This window comes from Clarias gariepinus, chromosome 5 (assembly GCF_024256425.1).
Source record: "Clarias gariepinus isolate MV-2021 ecotype Netherlands chromosome 5, CGAR_prim_01v2, whole genome shotgun sequence".
NCBI classification, from domain to species: domain Eukaryota; kingdom Metazoa; phylum Chordata; class Actinopteri; order Siluriformes; family Clariidae; genus Clarias; species Clarias gariepinus.
Genome location: NC_071104.1, coordinates 25135943 through 25157500, shown reverse-complemented (window position 1 = coordinate 25157500; position 21558 = coordinate 25135943). Strand labels below are relative to the sequence as shown.

The 21558-nt window shown below is 37.9% G+C and overlaps 1 protein-coding gene across 1 annotated transcript in view; it reads right to left on the bottom strand.

The window, feature by feature from the left end:
* Positions 1 to 18565, bottom strand: part of agps (alkylglycerone phosphate synthase) — a 41886-nt gene extending 23321 nt beyond the window's left edge. Inside the window, exons 1-9 of the mRNA XM_053496515.1 lie at positions 18345 to 18565; positions 9828 to 9917; positions 7537 to 7627; positions 7331 to 7451; positions 7052 to 7126; positions 3144 to 3215; positions 2922 to 3001; positions 1660 to 1740; positions 1151 to 1276 (exon numbers count right to left, since the gene is read on the bottom strand). Coding sequence (XP_053352490.1) covers positions 1151 to 1276; positions 1660 to 1740; positions 2922 to 3001; positions 3144 to 3215; positions 7052 to 7126; positions 7331 to 7451; positions 7537 to 7627; positions 9828 to 9917; positions 18345 to 18523 — 915 coding nt within the window. The 5' untranslated portion in view covers positions 18524 to 18565. The remainder of the gene's footprint in view (positions 1 to 1150; positions 1277 to 1659; positions 1741 to 2921; positions 3002 to 3143; positions 3216 to 7051; positions 7127 to 7330; positions 7452 to 7536; positions 7628 to 9827; positions 9918 to 18344) is intronic.
* Between the last annotated feature and the right edge of the window lie 2993 nt (positions 18566 to 21558).

The window sequence follows — 21558 nt, the reverse complement described above, 5'->3', positions numbered from 1 at the left end:
AGATGTTCAATATTTGGCTGAATTTAGTGTGTGTACAAATGTGTCATGTTCAAAAGTTAGTAACCCCTCTTTTCTTTTTTTTTGGTGTAAAAACAAACACAACCTCAGAGAAACAACTTGTACATATATTTTTTACTGTGCAATTATTTAACAAAAATGACTGTTGCAGGCATGTCCTTTTTTTTTTTTTTTGCTATGTACCTACTGCTTTCACAGGACTTACAGTATGTGGACAAGTTGTAGCCAGGTGCTGCTGTAGCGTCAGCCCTTTATTAACTGGTCATCAGCAGGTGTGGAGACCGCTATAAAAGCAAAGGTTTTGGCAGTTTGCTAGTCTGGAGCATTCAGGTGTGTGTTAATACAATGCCAAGAAGGAAAGGCAAAAAAAATGGTCTTAGTTGTTTGGCCTTAATTCCCAGCGTAATGTTTGGCAAAAAAAAAAAAAAAAGCATTGCAGCGAAATGTTGAAGGGATGAAGATTTGGACTTGTTTTGCAGCCACAGCAGCCGTGCACCTTGCAGTCATCTAATTGACCATGACCTCCTCTGCATACCAGAGTATTCTAGAGGCAAATGTGAGGCCACCTGTCCAACAACTAAAGCTTGGGTAACTCTGGCTTATGCAACAGCACAATGATCCAAAGCACACCCGTAAATCTACACCAGAATAAATGAAAATAAAATCAAGGTTTTGGAATGGCAGAGTCAAAGTCCAGACCTCACCTCAATTCAAATGCTATGGCAGGACCTTAAGAGAGCTTTGCATAAGCAAACGACCAAAAACCACATTGAACGGGAGCAACATTGCAAGAAGAATGGGCCAGAAATCCTCCACGGCAATGTGAGAGACTGAAAAAGTCATACAGACTTTACATTACAAGCTAATCATGTGGGTACTTAGTATTGCCCACATGGTTTTTTTCTTAGTGGCTCAATTTTTGTCAAATAAATAAGGATGTGAAATAGACTACATGTTGTTGATCATCTGAGGTTGTATACTACTACTACGGAGATCTGCTATAATCCGATGATTTTTAATATGTTTTTACACAAACAAACATATAATTAAAAGAGGGGGATCATGACTGTGTATGTGTTGTGTCTGATTTAATCATAATGTGCGGGTGGTAAAGGTGATAAAGGCTGTGCACCAGGTCTTCGATGTTGCCGTAGATATTTTTCTTCATTCCTGACGCACGTGTAGCCACCCAGCCTCCAAGAGAACTAAACTCCATTGAGTCAGGCTCATGTCCAGTGCAATAGCCACTCTCATTCAACTGAGGAAAACACACATATACACACACAGGTGAAGTGAATGCACACAACCCCAGTTTTACTACCAAACCCCCTTGGAAACACGCTTCTTAACAGCATACCATCTGTGCACTCAAAATGCTGCAAAAACACCCACATGTGAGTGTGTGATAGGCTTGTTAACATGCATCACGCACACACTTCTATATTATACTAGAGGCCATTTTTCTGCATTAGTTTGATGGTGCCATCTGCTCAGTGTGTGTGGGTAATAGTATGCAAAAAAAACACCCCACCAACTCTGTGCCAGTCTCTGCCTCTCAATCCACATGTTAAAACTAAATGTGCAGAGTGATAGCTGCACACTCAGATGCTCAGGGAGAACAAATTCACTCAAGGCACTAACCTGCCTTTCCAGGTCCTGGCCAATGATGCCAGCCTCGATATGGGCCGTTAGGTTCTTCTCATCAATCCATAATATTCGGTTCTGGAAAAAAGTAAGAAAGGGGGGGGTAGGTGGGTGGGGGACTAGCATAAATCATAAAATTGTTCAATTCTTTTGCCAAGAAATTAAAAGCAGACTTGTACTACAGACATGTGAGAGAGAAAAAACAGAGAGAATGAGTAAGGGAAGGAGGGAGACAGAGGGGAATCGAAAGGAAGAGGGTCAAAAAGGAGCCAGAGTAAGATTTTGATTAAAATGTGCTTGTGTTGACAGTGTATATCAGTGTCTGTCTACACTACTCCATAAAGTTGTCCATCTGTCTGAATTACAGTCCTTAAATTCAGTCCAGTTGTTTGGGCTTAGCACACTTTACAAGAGCCAGGGTTTGTGTGTGTGTGTGTGTGTTAGGGTAAACACACAGAACAAATTTAAACCAAGGTATAAACCTTCCAAAAAGAAAAGAGCTTGCTTTTTGATAAGGAAAATGAAAGCACAGGGATCAGGTGGCGGGATTTTTCCACAGGAGCTGAGGACAGATGGACCCTGTGACCTGAGCAACAAGCCAAAAAAAAAAAAAAAAAGAACTGAAAAAAAGGTATTTGATGCAGTATTTCATCCTGCACTAAGAAAACTTTTCCACAAATGCGCTCTATTACAGTAAAATGAATGTTTGCATGATCTTCTGGAATCTCTAATCTGTGTGTTAGTTGCTTTAAAAAAAAAAAAAGAATAAAAGCCATTCTAGTTTAATAACAACAACAAGAGGCTCTTGACATTCTAATCATGCTACGATGGCACCCGTCACAGGGTTAAAAAGTTAACTCTGCTTTATGGCCCAATCCCACAATTCCTTGCTAGGGTCAAATGTTGCTCACGATATGGAATACTCTCAGCATGAGCTTCACTCTTAACCATCAATCATCTGGCTGAGCTCATAAACCAGCCACTCCTGGCATGTGCTGCCTTTCATGTCCCACCCTCTCAACCTCACGACCTCTGACACAGGTCACAGAGAGAGCGAACGAGAGCGAGAGAGACTGAGAGAAAGAGAGAGAGAGCTAAGTGCAGGCCCCAAAGTGCTACATAAATCAGTGTTAGCAAACAGTCCTCACAGGCAACATGGAAGCCTTTATCAGTCTTGTACATTGATTCATATGAGCTTTAGCCTAAAGTCAGTTGCCATTATGTGTGTGTAAGTACTCAGTATGTATGCAAGTGCCCACCATTTGAGAAGTGTCTAGAGAGACAATTGATCGCATTTCCTCAGGGGGGCACTCTAGAGCGCTGGACACACTTGTACCACCTGAGAAAAGAGAAAGCCACGGTATTGACAAATTTTATTCAGCAGTATTTAGTAAAAAAAAAAAAAAAGGGTACAAAGGAACTTGTCAGTAGTTTCAGAGGGTAAGAGAGTTTAACTGTTGCATTCTGGGTTGGATGCTCACCTCCGTATGGTATCAAACACACGTTGTGCTTGCAGGCCAGCTCCACAATCTTCACTACATCATCGTGACAGCCTGTACACAGCACAACACACATAAAGCCTGTTACAGAGGCACAGCCATGTCCAGACTTTATCACTGATAAGGACACAATGAGACATTTCTTTTGCTTGTGTGAGAAGTGGGAGGACAAAGAAAATGGAGTTGTCTCTCCTCCTTCTCTGTGGGCAGGATGATTTTTTTTCCATCTGTAACCAATAAGAGTGTCTGCCCCGCCCACCCTGAATATATGTAAAGCAAGAAAACATCCCACACAGCCTGAACACGCCTCTTTTTTTCCTCTGCATTTTTGCTGCTCATCCAGCAACCTGCAATGACTAAACCTTTTTGGAAAGTACTCCATCCATTTAAAGGGCAAAAGGAGTGAACTTTAGGAGTGCTCGACATCCAAAAGTATTAAAGGTATGGCCAATTATCTAACACAAACGCAGACACAGCACAGTCAATGTTGCTTTTCTGCAGGCTTACAGATGATGTAACTGCCTAATGAAGGACTTGCTCTTTAGCTCTAATGAGATGTAGGTCTACCTCAAAAAAAAAAAAAAAAAAAAAAATCTAACGGTTCAGACTGAAGCAGATACAGCTATATTGCATATTTTTCCCCTTGTTTGAGGTTTGCAAAAGCTAATGGAAATAGCAGTCAGTTGCTTAGGGATAAAACAGTGTTAGGAAAAACCCAAGATTTAATCAAGAACTGTCGCAAGCACAGCTTAAAATGTACAAGCTCAGTGTGATATGGAATAAGTTGTTCTCTGGCCATTTGGGACTCAAGTATGATCTAGTGCTCAGAGCTCATTTCCATGGTAAAACAGATCCATCCGAAAGCAGCAATTTAAACAGCCAGCATTTTATGCCATGTCAAACATCCTTCTGACATGTCTCATTAAAACACACACTCATGAATATTAACAAGCAGCCTATCTGCTGATGCAGCTAGCTGGAGATTAACCCTTTGATATGCCTGCAGCTTTCTTACTGCATACGCAAACCATATATTACATATATATATCAACAAATTAATTTTTTCCTTTTTGGTTCATCCAGTGCTTGTGCAGTCCCTTGTAAAACATGATTATTACTGTAACTAAATAAAACAGGCAATATAATTACAGCAGAGGAGCCATAAAACACTACAGGAATAACTACATAAATGCATTATACACTGATCAGCCACAACATTAACTGGTTCTAATCAATTATAAACCAGTAAAAGGGTGACAGGATCATGGGCATTTAAGGATCATCTATGCCTGTGGTGACCAAAGGCTTGCCTGTCTGGTCCGATCCAACAGAAAAAGTTAACATAGAACAAATTGCTAAAAAACATTAATTCTGTTCATGATAAAAGGGTACCCATGATAAAACATCCAGGGCATCACAGCCTACTGTGTATGGGGTTTAGCAGGCAAAGAGTTCAAGGTTGTTGACCCGGCTTTCAAATGCCCCAGATCTCAGTCCGATCAAGGAATGTCCTGGATAAACAAGTAGAATCCATGGAGGCCCCTCACCGCAACCCACAGCATCCAAAGAATTTTCTCCGCTAACTTCATGGTGGCAGCAACCACAGCACACCGTCTAAGATTTTGTGGCTAGAGCTGCCCGGTGTCACAAGAGAATCTACAATATACAGTGGAACTTTGGATTGCAAACATAATTTGTTCTGGAAGCTGGCTCATATTTCAAAACCCCTCATGAAATCTAATTTTCCCTTAAGAAATAATGCAAACTCAAATTATCGTTCCACAGCCCCCAAAAAATGAATACATAAAAATAATCAACACAAAATATGAGGTAAAATAAAACAAATTAACCTGCACTTTACCTTTAAAAATAAAAGTAAAAATAAATCCAGACAGATAAGTGTTTCCGTTTATGCGCACAAGTGCTGTGTATGTGTGTGTGTGTGAATCTAAAGTAAGCTCCCCTCTTCCCCTTCTGATCTTACACAGTTACCCTTCTGCCACTGTTTTCACACACACCTGCACACCAGGAAAACACTGTTTTGTCTGATAAATGAACAAGAAATCTCTCTAACGACACTCGATTGAGTGACACAGTAACAAAATCACTGCTGTAAATTAAAAATAAAACAAATTAACCTGCACTTTAACTTTGAAAAGAATCGTAACAGAGCAGTGTTTCTGAGTAGAGCAGAGAGAAAGAGTGTGTGTCTGTGAAGGCGAAAAGAAGAGGGGTCTGCGGGTGTGTATGTGTGTGTGTGTGTGGGGCACGGTGTCCAATGATGCGCACGCACACAGACACAAAGAGCAGACTGATACAGAGAGAGAATGGATCTTTAACCTCTCTAATGAGACATAAAATCTGTTTTACGCACACACGTGGTCACGCTGTTCTAGTAAAACAGCATACACGTGCACAGATGTTGATTATACCAGTAAGGGGAGCCGATTACCCACAATTCGGCATCGCAAGAGAGAAAAAACGTTGGCTTAGTTGTGATCATGTGACGCTCAGCGTCAAAACAAGAAACACATGCATGATACATGACACTCGATACTCCAAAAAGTGAAAATTTATTAAAAATCTTTGCCTCTCTTGTGGAACCATCTCAAAGCTTGTTACTCACAATCCGTGGTTTCACTGCATTGGGCATAATGTTTTTCGTTTTAATGTTATTGCTGACCAATGTATGTCTCACATTCCAAGTACAACTGCTCCAAACACAGTTTAAAAACGGAATAAAACTAAACACTCCTGAATATTAAAGGAGTTTGATAAATTGCTGGTAAGTGTCTCTCACCACTGGAGCAAAGGCAGCAGAGGAGTTTGAGATCCTTAATGTTGAAATATTAAAAACAAGCTGCTCAAGCATCAGCTCAGAGGTTTTTCAGATTAAAGTTTTTAGAGGTTCTGAATCGTTCAAGGAGCTGCAGCTGAGTGGAAACACACATTAAGGAAAGATCTTTAAATGAATAAATGTAATAGGCTATGTCATGTGTCAACAGTATCTCCTTTATTATGGGAATTATCTCTAATAACAGTGCTAGTGGTTGTTCCCTGAGAAAAAGGTCTGTGAAAAATAGTCTTCCTTTTAAGTTATAGTAAAGATATGCTTTAATCATAACATTGTAATTAAGTGGAAGGGAGTAGAAGGTAGGAGCCGAGAATCTCTGAGTTAAGTCAGGCTAAATAACCATGATTTGCTTAATTAGTTCATAATGTTTATAAATATTAAGAAACCTAAGTGAACATGTGCCTATACTTTTGCCTACATTGCTTCCAGATGTTGCAGAGCAAATGAATGGAGCTCGTTTATAAGACTGTAAATCTACTAATAGACTATTGAAGTAACACGAGGTCTAGGATTTAGTAGAATCTACTGAGATTTATTTGCATTTTAAAAAGTGATCATTTTATAATCATTCACTTATTTATTCAGTCATTTTTAGTAAAAAAAAAAAAATTTGCATCCTGGTTGAGTTCTTAATGGATCTGGAGCATATCATAGAAACACTGGTTGCATGGTGGGAACACACCCCAGATGGGAGCAGCCACATACATTTTGTGCACTTATTCACAATAAAAGGCAATTTACATTTAGCATACCCAATCTATCTACCAGCCTGATTTTGAAAGTGAGAGGAAAACAGAGAACCTGGAGAAAAACCCACATGGACACCAGGAAATTGTGCAACACCACTCACATTAACCAGAGCTCAGGATTAAAATATGTACCTTGGAACTGCTTTGTAACATTTTAGTGTTTAGCAAATTGCTGATCCAGTTTATTTCAGGTGCTCCCTGTTGTGCTCTTACATGATCAAAAGATCACAGCAAAGCATGTGCGCCCATGTGCGCATGGAAACATACACAAGCTTCAAAGTACTCACTTGGCCACACCACTAGGTCTGGTATTCTTCCAATTCTCCCCTCCCTCAGTGCATAGATCTCATGAAGACAGTGACCTGTGTGGAGAAACAGAGCACTGTTTCATCACTGCAGAATAGAAAGAATCATTCCCAGTAACACACAACTTACCCTAGGACACGATAAAATGGAATGAAATCTGTCTCTATGTATGTAAAGGTCTCTGTTTCAGCTAAAACATTCCTGATTCATGAGAGTTCTGTGTGAAACAACTAACCAAGGCATTTTCGTTCGTTCATTACCATGAGAGCGAAACACTCTGTCCTCTGGGTCAGATGACAGGGCCACACCGGCAGCCTTTACCTCCTCCACAAACAGCTCGTTCAGGTTCGGGGGTGGGACCGCACTCATGTTCAAAGTTGCCTGGGACATGAGATAAGAGTTATGTGTGCCCACACAAATGCACACAAATCTTTACTAGTACCAGGTGAGAGAGGTGCAGACTTACTGTAGCTGGGCTTTTATGTTGTAGGTTGGCACCAAATGTACTTTCCATCCAGTCCCTTAGACTGGGGATAATCAAACCACTTAGTCGATACCTATAGCGAGAACCAGGACAAGTACAGCTTATGACATACCATATACTATGATGTTTAAAAAAATAATAATAAATCTGCTTCAGATCCCACACAGTTAAAGTCCCAAAATGACCAAGTAGCATCTCTGATGCTGACAAGATATGGATACTCGCTCCTACAGCTCATTTCAAAACTGAGACTGGGGTTCTCCTAAACACTGACCAGAGGTTCTGTTCAACAGAGTGTAAACTCACACATAGGCAGGAGGGACAGGGAGGGGGGGGGGTGGATGGGGAAGGAACAAGGATAAGTATAATCGCCTTTCCTGTCTCACTTCAATCAATATCAAGAGAAATAAAACCAGAATGTGAGAGTTGCCTTGTTTCTCTCGGCAGATTAAAAGAGTCGTGCAGTAAGTGAAGTTGAGACCAGTCATCGATCTCACTGCCTATGTGAGAATCTCCTCTGTTCCAAAACCTTTACTTATTACATCAGTCTCTCTGAGGTTGAAAATCAACATACACAACAACTTACATTAACACTAGCAACCTACGATCTACAAAAAACTTCAGTCATGTAATTTATAGCACATCTCTTGTGGCTGTGTAGTGAGTGGTTACTTTTACCTGTGTGTTTACACAATCCAAAGAGATTTCCATAGGAATAATCATTGAAGAAAATAATTTGGATTTGTTGTTTTAATTCTTCAGACTAAACTAGCACAGGATCAAGAAAATCTCAGTTCAAATGTTGCTTGCTGCATGCAAGAAACACAAAAATAGTCACAAAAATTTTAATTGTTTGTCAAAATTTAATCTTTGTCTGACACTTACTAGTGTGAACATTTACAGCTTAACAGCTTGTTGCTGTTCGTCTTTTGGCCTCTCAGTTGGGGTAACAACAGAAAAAAAAAAAGTATTTGGCACAGGTTTTACAATGATGTCCTGATGCAACACTCCCATTTTATCCCCGCTTAGGTCTGGGAAGAAGAGTGCACTGACTAGTGTAACTTCAGTGGCTGGGTGCGGAACCCAGCCCAGGCCTCCCACATAGTTGGCCAAGATCCATCACTGAAACACTGTGAACTTAACAGCTTTATAAAGTCAACTTTTAAGCACAATTAAGTTCTGTGGTATATAAAGAGAACTAATAATACGGAAATAGAATAGACTTTCTCGTAAAAAGACAGAGCAAAGTATAAACCTAAACACTAGATGGCACCAGCACACCACTCTGAATTGAGAACAAACCCTGGGCAGGGTTAACACAAACTGTGTGGTTGGTGGTGCTCACTACATTTCTGCAGGGATAAAGAAAATGTTCTCCATTTTACAATGTCATTTTTACATGTCATTTAGCTACCATAAAAAAAATAATGGGTAAAAAATTAACCCACAAAACTCAAGTTTGGATTGGATCATGGTTTCTGAGTCAAGGATCTGATCATTTTTTAGTTTCAGAAAAAAAGAGAGATGAATAGAATTTTATAGAACTTATAGAACACAAGGAACTTTTTCCCCAAGATTTCCAAACAACATTGTTTATGTTTTATTGTTTAAATGAAATATTATACACACAATTGTTGAATTAAATTACAATATGAGGCATAAGGAGTCTTTTTAAAATTTAATGTTCTTGTTCTCTTTCTTTTTATGTATATTTTGCATTCACAGTTATGTAAGGGAAAAGGGTACTGACCACATTCTTTTGAACAAAAAGAATGAAAAAACAAAATAAAAGGCATGTTTTGTGTCAATGTGATCTGGCAATCCTGCTGAGCAGAGAGAGCATGAGAGAGAGAATGAAAATACAGTTTGTGTGCACACAAAAGGCAGTTTAAGCACATGACAATAGTATTTGTGCATGTGCAAAAACACTCAGGAAATCAAAATCTGTATTGGGTACTATTACTGTTAAACCTTGCCAATAATCCTTGGTTCATTTGTGTGCCGAACCATATGGAGAGACACCGATATTTCTCACAGATCGACTCCAGTCTGCTACAAGACAATAAAAATGTACTTTTATATTCCTCATATTTTCACATCATGTTTAAGATCCCATGTTTTAGTTTCTAGAATGAACAAAATAGTATTGTTAAGTCCAGGGACAAAAATGCTCCATAATAATGTACGTTGCAATTACATTTTTCTACCACAAAGGGCAGAACGTGCAACTTTGAAAATGCAAGTTTTCTTTACTCACAAATGTGCATACTAACCTTCTGCCTGTAAACTCTGCCTGGCCCTTCTTGTTAAAAAAAAAACGGGAATCACTGTAACCCCAGCCATTCCACTTCATCGTTTCTTGCCTGAAAAGGAGGAAAGAGAGAGAAAGAGAGAGAGAGAGAGAGAGAGACACGCACACACACACAGACAGACAGACAAAAGTAGAGGGGTGTCAGAATTAATAAAATCATACTGTTGTCCTTTGTAATGAGCTGATGGGCCTGCATAATATAACCTCTAATGTACAGTTAATCTGGCTATAAACTGATTTCATAATGCATATTGCATGATGCTCTTGAAAGCACCAAGATCAACCAAACATTCAGAACATGCAACCGGCACTTTAGTGAACAAATGGACTGATCTATACACTGACGCACTTGTCAAACTATAAATGATCTAATTTTAGAGGTTTGGCTGCACACACATTCGGAAACAGAGTTTTTGGATCCGTGTTAGAGGACTGCCCCAGAAATGTCACCATAAACCTGCTGTTCAAATTGTGAAAACAAACCACTTAATTATAGACAACAACTCCAATTAAACAAACACCTTGAACATATTCACTTCCCTAGTCATCTGTAAATATACGAGGGGGGTTTAGGCCAAATCCGGGAGTGTTTATTGTGCAGAAAATGTTCATTTTGGTCAGGAGGATTGTGTTAAAATTCCAGGAGCTTATTGTAAGAAGCCTGAGGTAGCCTACATGAAAGGTTTGACCCATGTTAAAAAATATAAAGGCAATGCTAACATATACTAGGTGTATGTAAACTTCTGACCTACTGGAAATGTGAATAAAGAAATACAGTATAGCTGAAATCTTTATCTCTACTATTATTGTCATTTCACATTCTTAAAATGAAGCAGTGACCTAAGGAAGGGAATGTTTACTAGGATTAAATGTCAGGAAAAACTGATATTAACCCATTTTTTCTGGCAACTGTATGGATGAGACGGTAAAGAAAGTGTTTGATAATGTTTCTGTATGTTTGCAGCCTAACATTCAAATAAAATGAATGATTAAATTTTTTTTTTAAATAAGATAAATAAGATGCAACATGCTAAAAACATCAATTTGTACTATTTTTAATAAAGCTACAGTACACCTGGCTTTATGAGCAATCCATTCTGAAAGAACAAGAAAGAGAAAGGTGTGTATGTGCTTTAAATCAGTTCAGAGAGCATGGACATGAGTGAGAGAGCAGAATAAATAACCAGCATAACTCATGATTTTATCTCTGCTCCTGTGGCATAACTCATAAGCTGCATGTGGAGTGACAGGCATATGAATAGTGACGAACGCAGGGCATGCTGAATAAAGGTAAATAACTGAGAAGAGGTGACAGGGATAAAGCACTAGTGCCCATTGGCCCCGGTCTGTATCAGGTCTCAGCAACCTACAGATCACAGTCATCCTAAAAAACACTGGATTAACCAGCATCAGGACTCTGCTGACACCACACAACTACTAAGAGAAGTCCTTCATAAAAAGCAGAATGAATCAGACAATCGTATATTGCATTTTCATAGTAGTTTTTTGAAAATAATGAACTCATTGTTATATAATACATTACATTTACGTCATTTGGCAGATGCCCTTAACCGGAGTAACAGCTTTTAATCTTATTATACATCTTATCTCAGCAGCTGAGGGTTAAGGCCCTTGCTCAAAGAGGCCAACAGTGACAACTTGGTGGTGTTGGGGTTTGAACCTGAAAACTTTAAATCAGCAGTTCAATGCCTTAACCACTGAGCTACGTATCAGCTAGTTTACAGTTTAAATTATAAAACATTATACTTTCATATGCAATGGGTAAAAGCGAAAATGGCTAACTTTAACACTAAACATAGGTTTAGACACTGGCCATCTCCTTCAGTGTGTTTTCTTTATTTTTATTATTTTCAGCATTGTATCCTAATATTGAAGATATCAAAACTATGAAGGAACACGTATGGAATTATGTAGTAAACAAAAAAGTGTTAAAAAACCCAGAATATTTTTTATATTTATATTGTCTAAAAGTAGCTACATTTTGTTTTATTTGTAACATTTTCTGCTTTAGAATGTCGCCAAAACCATCAAACGCTATGGTGAAACTGGCTCTCATGAAGAATGTCCCTAAAAAGAAAGACCGAGAGCTACCTCTGCCGCAGAGGATAGGATTATTAGAACACGCTTATAGGTTTATTATTATACACACTTGTGTATTTACCCCCTTCAATACTAGCAGGTGGCAGTATGCACCTACTTGGACCAAGAGCCACCCTTTAACACAAGAGAAGAAGAGAAAAAAAAAGATAATTTCATGCTATGCTTGTTATTACTGTACTCTATGGAGCTTTGCTCAAGGTCCAGAGTTTTGGGAGCAAGAAGAATGCATGGCAGATGTTAAAACAGACAGTGGCATACGAGTGGGGAGATGTGCCCCAGCGATTTTAAAGGCAGGTGGACTGAGCACTGCCGTTTGATCACTGCACAGACAGCCGCCAATGGACTGAAGGAGCTGACGCAGCACTTTCACCTTTGCCAAGAGTCAGACTTCGTGATCCAGCTGCCGAAGAGAAAAAGGTCACTGCATTTCACGTCAAGGCCCCCTTTTGCTGCACACCTGCACTTCATTTCACCACTTCTTTCCTTCCACACTCCTGAAAACCCTTTCCTTTTCCCATTTTTTTCCTAATAAAATTACCCTTTTTCTCCTCAACCTTGCCTCCTGTCTATGTGTCTGTGGTGCGCCCCAATGAAAGATTTTAGTGTCTAAACAGCAATCAACTTCCGTTCTCAGCTAGCTTTCACACTTGATTCGATTCAAGCACGAGAAGATGATACTGTGGGGGTATTTTGCTGGTAATATTAGAACAATAACAGGACAATGACCTCAAACAAACCTCTAGGTTATGTACTGTAAGAGCCATTTGTCCAAGAAGGAGAGTGATGGAGTGCTACAGTACATTAGATGATCTGGCCTCCACAATCACCTGACCTAAATCCAACTCAGATGGTTTGGGATGACTAGGACCGGAGAGTGAAGGAAAGTAGCCAAATACTACTCAACCCCTCGGGGGAACTCCTTCAAGATTGTTGGAAAACCATTCCAGATAATTACCTCAGAAGGCTGACAGAATACCAAGAGTCTGCAAATCTGTCAAAGCAAAAGGTGGCTACTTTAAAGAATTAAAAATACAAAACATATTTAGGGTTATTTAACATGTTTTTGTTGACTACATAATTTCATATTACTTCTGTCATAATTGTAATGTCTTCAGTTTTTATATATACACTGTAAAACAAAACTATATATATACATATATATACATTTCACTGGTACTGTACATACAGTATATCCAACATATACAGTATACGTTCATTTATAATCATTTTGATCTCAAGGTCAATTGTCTCTAGTAATAAGCGATTGTCCTTGCAGTTTCAATAGGTTTAGAGAGAACTGCATAGAAAATATTGCATTTTGGAACAGATCCCATGAGCTGTCTCTAATTTTAACAGCAGACTGAATGCTGAAAGCACCAGGACATTTCTAAGTTTAGTGACCTTTTAACAAGACATTAACCCCAAACCCAATGATCCCAGATTAAGGGAAAAAAATGTTAACCTTATACAAAGTATTTCATAAAGAATTTAACACGAGTAGCCAATTAAAACAAAATAAAAAGAGATTATACTTGCTCTGGCCTTCAGCTTAGATACAGTAATCCTACGGGATCTAAATAAGGCAGCATACTGAAAAAAAATGACTGAATATCATCTACATAAACTAAGGTTAGGAATTCCACAGTGATTGAAATATTCTATATGAAAAACTATATTAATAATTTATAACAATATTTTACCAAAAATACTTTTGGTCTAGACAGACCACATGCCTTGTTGAGAATTTTCAGGGTTTTCCATACAGAATCTTTCAATGTGCATAATATTTCTATATTTATAATAATCTTACATAATCTATCTTACTGGATGACAACTTAATGTCAACGCATGACATTTTAACCTGTAATAAACAACTCATCATGCTGATGAAATATAAGGAACAACATCTGATCTAGAAATATAACTGCAAATAGAATGACTACATCAACAAATATAAAAATAATACAATTTTATAAACAAATTAGCCCATTGTGCAAATGTCATGATAGCATTTAACATGACAGTGGCTGTATACACTAAATGCCTGTAAGAGGTACACAAAAAATAGCAAAACTAAAATCATGTAGCCGAAAATGCTGCTATAGATGGAATATTTTGTTTGAGAAATGAACAGGGATACTAAGAACATTAAAAATGAAAGCCATCTCCTTCTCACATGCTCTATTTAACACATAAGATGATAAAATGCTGACCTAAATTTCCTAAGTGACATATTTCTAGGTCAAAGACAAGTGTCTCTCAAGCCGTTAAAGGTTGGTACCATTAGTAACTCTCATTTAGTGACACTTAGCGTCAGTAACCCGATTCTCTGGGCACCTGGCCTGTAATATGGTGGTCATTCGGCCATGCCTAAAAAGCTAACTTTCAACAAATAAAACCATCAACTAATATAAGAAAAATAAATCACAAACTGTAACAAACTTTTATTTAGCTTTGTTGGATTTATCTTACTTCTGCGGTTCATTAAATGCACAAGAATCATTCCAGTGTGTTAAGCTTTTGGTCATTGCAACATGAATAAATAAATAAATAAATAAATAAATAAATAAATAAACATTTATTAGTTGACATTAAGTACGTCAGAATTATAAAAAGAAGAATTAGTCTAAAAAACAGTGCTGCACAATTAAATGCATAAAAATCGAGATTAATATATGTAATGTGCAATTAATCACAAAAGGCTACAATTAATTACAGGTAATACACAGAGAGGCTGAAAATTATGGAGTTGGTCAATAATTTAAGGTTTTTAATACGTGTGAGATAAAATAGTCAAACATCCTCTTAATGTCATAATTTGTGCCATTATTCACTGTCAGCCTAGATAAATATGACTGTTAGCCTAGATAAATAAAAATGGTCCATTTAATAGTTAAATGTCGCAGTTTAAATCACAATTGTTATATGCATCAAAATATTATAATAATTTTTTATTATTATTATTAAATCGTGCAGCCGTACCAAAAAAAAACCTCCTAAAGAACTTTCTTTAAATAGATCAGAAGCATATTCTCTCATACAGTAGGTTTGTCCGATGAACCCCAATAGCATGTTTGCTGAAACAGCTTATTTACTAGATTCTCCATAAAGCTGAATTTAGATGATGCAGGTTAGGAATAAGGTCTGATTGTCAGTGTCTGACACTAGATGTCACTACTGATTTAAAACAGTAGGAGAGAACCATGCCTTTTGTGGAAGCTGAAGTCAGGCCACCAAAACCCTTAGCCAATCAGAGGTGAGTGTGTGTCGAAACTTCTGCTGACTAAATTAAAAAGGTACACACACGATTACAATACAGAGTTTACAAAAGAGTATGCATTGAATATTGCTACTAAAACTAAATATTTAGTAATAATTTTATAAACAGGCAGTTTTTAAAGTCCGAGAGCTTTCAGTAAGAGTATTAGTTACACACCATTGATTTATGGCAACCTTAACATGAAACTTTGCTAAAAACCTTACAAGGACACAAGTGCAGCCATTTAAATAAAGCCCTGAGGAGATAAACAGATCACACCCATTTGCATTACATTTCCTTTCTCTTATAGTGACACATAACCAACAGAACTGTTCCCACTTTATTAAGCCTGAAAGTATAACGGCTCTCCCACCATTACTTCCTAATTTAACCCCTAGACTGCTGGGTATGCACAAAAAAACGTGCAACCAGTGTGATTGCAAAATCCCTTCACACACAATAATTTTATAAGAAATAACACTAAGTCATTACTCTGTTCATTAGAATTTATCTGGAGCCTCAAAAAGATGAACCCCCCTCCCCCTTTTTGCAATAACAACTGATCGATTATTTAAGAAACAAATACCATATCCAAGGAACAAGAAAAAAAAAACAGTGTTGATTATTTTTCCTAACGTCAGATGGTTGTGATGTTATGCTGTTACCATATTAACCTTGTTACCATATTAAATGCCACTTAAGTCTCAACAGCTGTAATCAGTCCTTCCCTCACTGACATTAGTGTTTATTCCCTTTTGTTTAAAGTTATTAAAGTAACACAACAACTTGACACTGAGACATTACAATTGTTTTACTGAGACATTGTTATTTTAACATAACTTGATACTAAGACATTACAATTTATAACGCCCTGTGTTGGTAATAATTTCTAGTGTTAGAAACCTTAAAGAAACAACTTTACCTCTGACTGCTACAAAGCACTGACACTAAAGCCTCCTACCAAAACGGTAAATAAACATTACATTGTAAAAAGCTTCATTACATCAATTACTGCACGCTCGTTCATGCAGCATTACCACAAGCCAACGCATAAGCTGTCACTATAGAAGAGAAAGACTATTTTTAAGGAAGCATTTATTGATTAGTATACGCATGCATTACAGAACAGCAAATTGGAATCTTTTCTTATTCTGGCAATATCTGTCCTTGTTAGGTCTGAATAATTTATATTTTAGCACCATGCTCAGCATTAAATGCTACGTTCATGGCAGAAGAAGGGTAAATAATAACAGAATACATAGTGAATTAATACAACTAAATATATAAATAATAATTAATATTTTCCTAAAAATATACAGACAAAAAGTACCACACAAAAACATGGGCAAACAAACAAATTAAAACAACTGACTGTATGGAGGTTTCTCTAGACCATTAAGATGGTCGTGGACTCTGCTGATGCATAGAGCTAAAAACAGTTTTATCAATAATAGAAGTGGAGGACATATTTACTTAAACACTTTTTCTGTTTTATTGAACTTCCAGCCTCCTAACACTCTGCATGCCGACAAATCAATCACCCCCATCCGTTATCACCCAAATGAGGACGGGTTCCCTGTTGACTCTGGTTTCTCTTAGGGTTTCTTCCTATTGCCACCTCAGGGAGTTTTTCACTGTCACCCTTGGCTTGCTCATCAGGGACAAACTAATAATTATGATTTATACATATTTCTTCACACATTTTATACTCATTTCGACCATTTTTAAAAGTTCTGTTAAGCTGCCCTGTAACAATGACCATTGTTAAAATTGTTTAAAAAATGACCATATAAATAAAATTGAATTGGATTATTTGAAAGGTAAAACAATTCACACTTGTGAGCAAAGTAAACATTTATATGAATTGTTTTAAATTATTTTTTCATACAAATAACGTTTTTTCCTCTACTTTGTCAAATATCTTAATTGAAGACCTCACTGAGTAAAACCTTTGCTTGATGCCAGTAAAAACAGTACAGTTCAATTAAACCATGCTTTTTTGGGTAAGACATGATTGACACAAAGGTGCTGATTTCATGCAGTTTGTTATCCTCATGTTCTCTCCGTGCTTGGTGGGTTTCCTCCGGGTACTCCAGTTTCCTCACACAGTCCAAAGATATGCAGGTTAGGCTAACTGGCGTTCCCAAATTCCAGTGTGTAAATGAGAGAGTGTGTGTGTGTGTGTATATATATATATTATATGATGGATTGGCACCCTGTCCAGGGTGTCCCCTGCCTTATTCCCTAAGTCTCCTGGGATAGGCTCCATGTCCCTGCAACCCTGAATACAGGATAAAGCGGTATAGATGATGAGTGAGAGAGTAAGAGTGTTATCCTCTTTTTCATTCCATTTCAATTATAATGCATGTCCAATGGCTATTTTAGCTTGTTTGGGTAGCTGGGGTCAGGTTAGTGGTTCAGCCATGATACAGCGCAGCTGAAGCAGAGATGGATGAGCACCTTGCTCAAGGGCCCTAATGGTTAAATCACCACTGCTCTGGTTGGAAACAACATCTTATTAAGAGGAGTGCACAGATAACTCTTGCGGCTGAAACTTTAAGCAACACTTTTTCCCTGACCAATCAGTAACAGTGTGGTTTAAACCTAGAGTCTGTGAAACCCTGGTTTGCAATGCAACAGGTTTAGGGGAAGGGCGTGTAGTTTACAGTTAACAGTTTGTTCACTCTTTCCTATAGATCAGTGACGGAGTGTTGGCTCATTCTTCCAGATTTCTCCGTGCCTGAGACAGAGACAGAGAGCTGTGTCTCCACCGCACCCACATCCCAGCATGAATGAACACGTTGTTTGGAGACAGCAGCTTTGTATTCTGCTCACTGAACACAGCTGCTACTATTACTGTTCCTACTCATATTAATTAACACATGCCCAAAGTTAGAAGATTATCTGATTAACATAGTTAACCAAACTACTAGTGCATTCGGACGTCACCTCGGCAGTACGAGCACATCTTCATCAAACTGTGTCAAAACAAAAAGGGCTGTTTTAATACGTTAATACCATTTGCAGTTTGCGCTAGCTCCAGTAGCTAGGCTAAATGCACTCCGAGTGCTCACTCTGCCCCGCATCCTCTCCGCTTACCTTCTTTTCGGCACCGCAGTCACTTTAGCAGCGTTGGACCTGGGCGTCTCGGCTTTACACTCTTGCGTGGATAACGCCATGTGTCCATTTCCCTCGCCTTTCTGCAAATGGCCGGCTATAATTCTCAGTCTTTGCCGTGCACTTCTTTGGCGCTCGGAGATGTCGGTGTTTGACGCCATGCTGCTTCCGTATTTGCGAGCCGGAAAGCGGCGCTCTGTCAGAGGTCAGCCAGCTCCTAGACGAGTAGGAGGGAGAAGCGGAATCCCAATCACGTGACTATTCCCTACACAAGGGCACTACATAGGCTAGGAAATAACGGTTATTTACTATAGACCGAGTGCACTTCATATCGCTCAGTGAGCCGTTTGTTATACAGCCATTCTAACATCAAACCCGGGTCTTTTAGCATTCTTATGAGTCAATCTTCTTGTGATTTGATAATTTCTCATCACCAGTTTAACCAATATAAAGTACAGCGTGACGTTTTTATTTGTGGAAAATTTGTTTTATAGCACAGACCAAACAGGAAATATACATTTCAGGTAAGTGTGTTAAGATTTGCTTATTATGGCATCCTTGGTTAGGCGTTGGTTGAATGTTGAGTTATTTGTAATGATTTGAGAACATAAATCAACTTCCATCTAATTTAACTCATGCTTATTTTTATTTTAACATCCAATTGTAGGCCTAATTTTCTGTCCTTTTTATTAATTGATTTGGAATTATTACCCAAATTATGGTTATTGAATGAGTGAACTAAGTTCTGTCTTCACTATGGCAGATTTCTTTATGTGTCCTGAGAAGTGTTTAGTTGAAATCATTTGCTTGAATAATCAAGCAGGCCAGGTCTGAATAAAACAAACTCAGCTAATCTCAGTATTCAGTTTCCTCTGCTGTGCAGTCTGTATTTGGTATTGTGGTAGTGAAACATGAGCTTGATGTTTGCTACTTGTGTCTGAATTACTTCAGAAACGTCAAAAACAATTGAAATGCATGTGAATTCCAGTCCAGTTTGAAAGGCCATAAATGCATATCACTGTGGGTTTTCTTATTTTAAACACCGCTTAAATCTTTTAGACAAAACAGGTTATATCTGTTTTCTGTTACTGATTTGTCCTGGTCAGGGTTGTGCTGTATCCAGGGAGCTTGTACAATAAACACTGGATTGGACAACACATGCTATATGTAGGCAGCTGATCAAGGGCGTAGCTTTTTGTGTTCAACATTTAGGGGTTTATATATACACCCATTTAGGGGTGTCTGAGGACACAATCCCCATCCCCCACTCCACATGCCAATTATTTTTTTCAAATAGCAAGTTTCACATAAATTTTAAGACAAATGGACATACCAAACACCATGCTCTAGACAGCCTATACAACTAGTGCAGTTGAATAGCATAAATTTTTTTATTTTGTATAAAAGTATTAAATATGTAATGCATCAATTTGTTGCTCCAGTATTACAAAATAGCAAACCTCCTGTTGGGAAGAGATTTCTTTTTGCTTTTTTTCTCTAATAACCAGTCATTTTTTTATGACCAATTATTCTTTTTGCTTGAGAATTACATTAAATTGAAAAGCCAACCACTGTATCATGTTTTATAACAGTTGGTAATTTAAATTAATCATCATATTATATTTAGGGGGTTGAACTGGCCAGTATTGATTAATGGGCTTACAACTCCCCATCTCGCCTGTATATTACTTCTTTACTGAAGAGTTTCAGAGGACTTTAAGCACATTATGATGATGAGACTTTTAAATAAAGGCCATACATCTGTGAATGATAATCCTAGCTGAGATGGCTCAGAGCCGACTGCAGTTGTTCCTTCAAATATTTAGCGAGTGAAATGCCTGGTCCTTGAAAAAGCGATGAATAACTTGTTACCAACTTGTGGAGGAGACCCATCTGTGTGTGGGGATTGTACACGCAATCATTTCATAAACACTACTGGTACATTACAGGAGTTACCACATCCCCCATTAAGTCATGACCTCCCTCCATGTGATTTCCACAATGTTTGGGACATCAAAGGAGCTCCTGGGAGGCCAGAAATGAAGCAGGCACTCCAACAATGTCTCTGATGTATAGCAGGGGATTGTATAAAGGAATAGAGAGTTTTTACTCTCACAACCCTGTTCTGTTATCAAAAGTCCCAGTTTGGCTTGAACACACCCATGTATCTCTCTCTCTCTCTCTCTCTCTATATATATATATATATTAGCAGGTAGCATCATAAATTTATTTAAAGCATGATGCATTATGCTGCATACATGTATACATGTCTTGTTAAACACATATTGAACCTTTTTTAATATAAAGTATACAGAATTTTACATTATGACCTACAAATTGAAAAAAAGTACATGCCGAAGAAGAAAAACACATAAGGTTTATGTTTATAATGAGTAAATGATTTATGTAATTTATTAATGAAAGCAACCGAAAGACCAACAACAACAGTGTCTAACAAAAATAGCCACTGCCTTCTGAATCTTGTATGATTTCTTTTAGTTGTATTAGATTTCAGTTCACTTGGGGTTTAAAGCAGGACATACTATTTGGGTTGAGGATGTTAAGCCTTGCAGACATAGTGAGCTCTATATACTCTTGTTACCTGGGCCCTTCTGAACAACCATGCACCTTTGACAGAAAGCCAGGCATGTGCAGGTCTGAGCAGAAGCTGGATTGTTATTCATTACTATCCTAAACCCTTTAACCTAAAACAGCAAAAACTGTCAACATTGTTGTAGTCTGCCTCCTCTTGGTCTGGAGGTATAAAAAAAAAAAACACAAACACTCAACAATTCTTTTAATATAGCTAGACTACAAAATGCTTCTTTACTAACAGAGTAGTGAATGTTATAAATTTTCATAAAGTCAGTTTGGTGTAAAATAAATACTATCCTTCTATTTGTGTATCCTCTAAAAGTTTGCACTTAATTAAAGATTAATAACAATGCAAATGTTACACATAAAAACTAATTGAGACAACTTCATTTGGTTATGGTCGCTGAAGAAGAGACAGGGCCAAGCGCCATCAGGGGGCTTGTGTGGTTGTTATTCCTCCCTTCCAGATGTAATATTTGTTTCCTCCAGGCCAGAGCATTAAACTCCCAAAACAAAGTTCTGTAATGCACTGACTGCAAACAACTAGAGCCAGAGTATATTACAGAACTTTACTTGGAAAGCCACAGAAGAACTTGCTAAT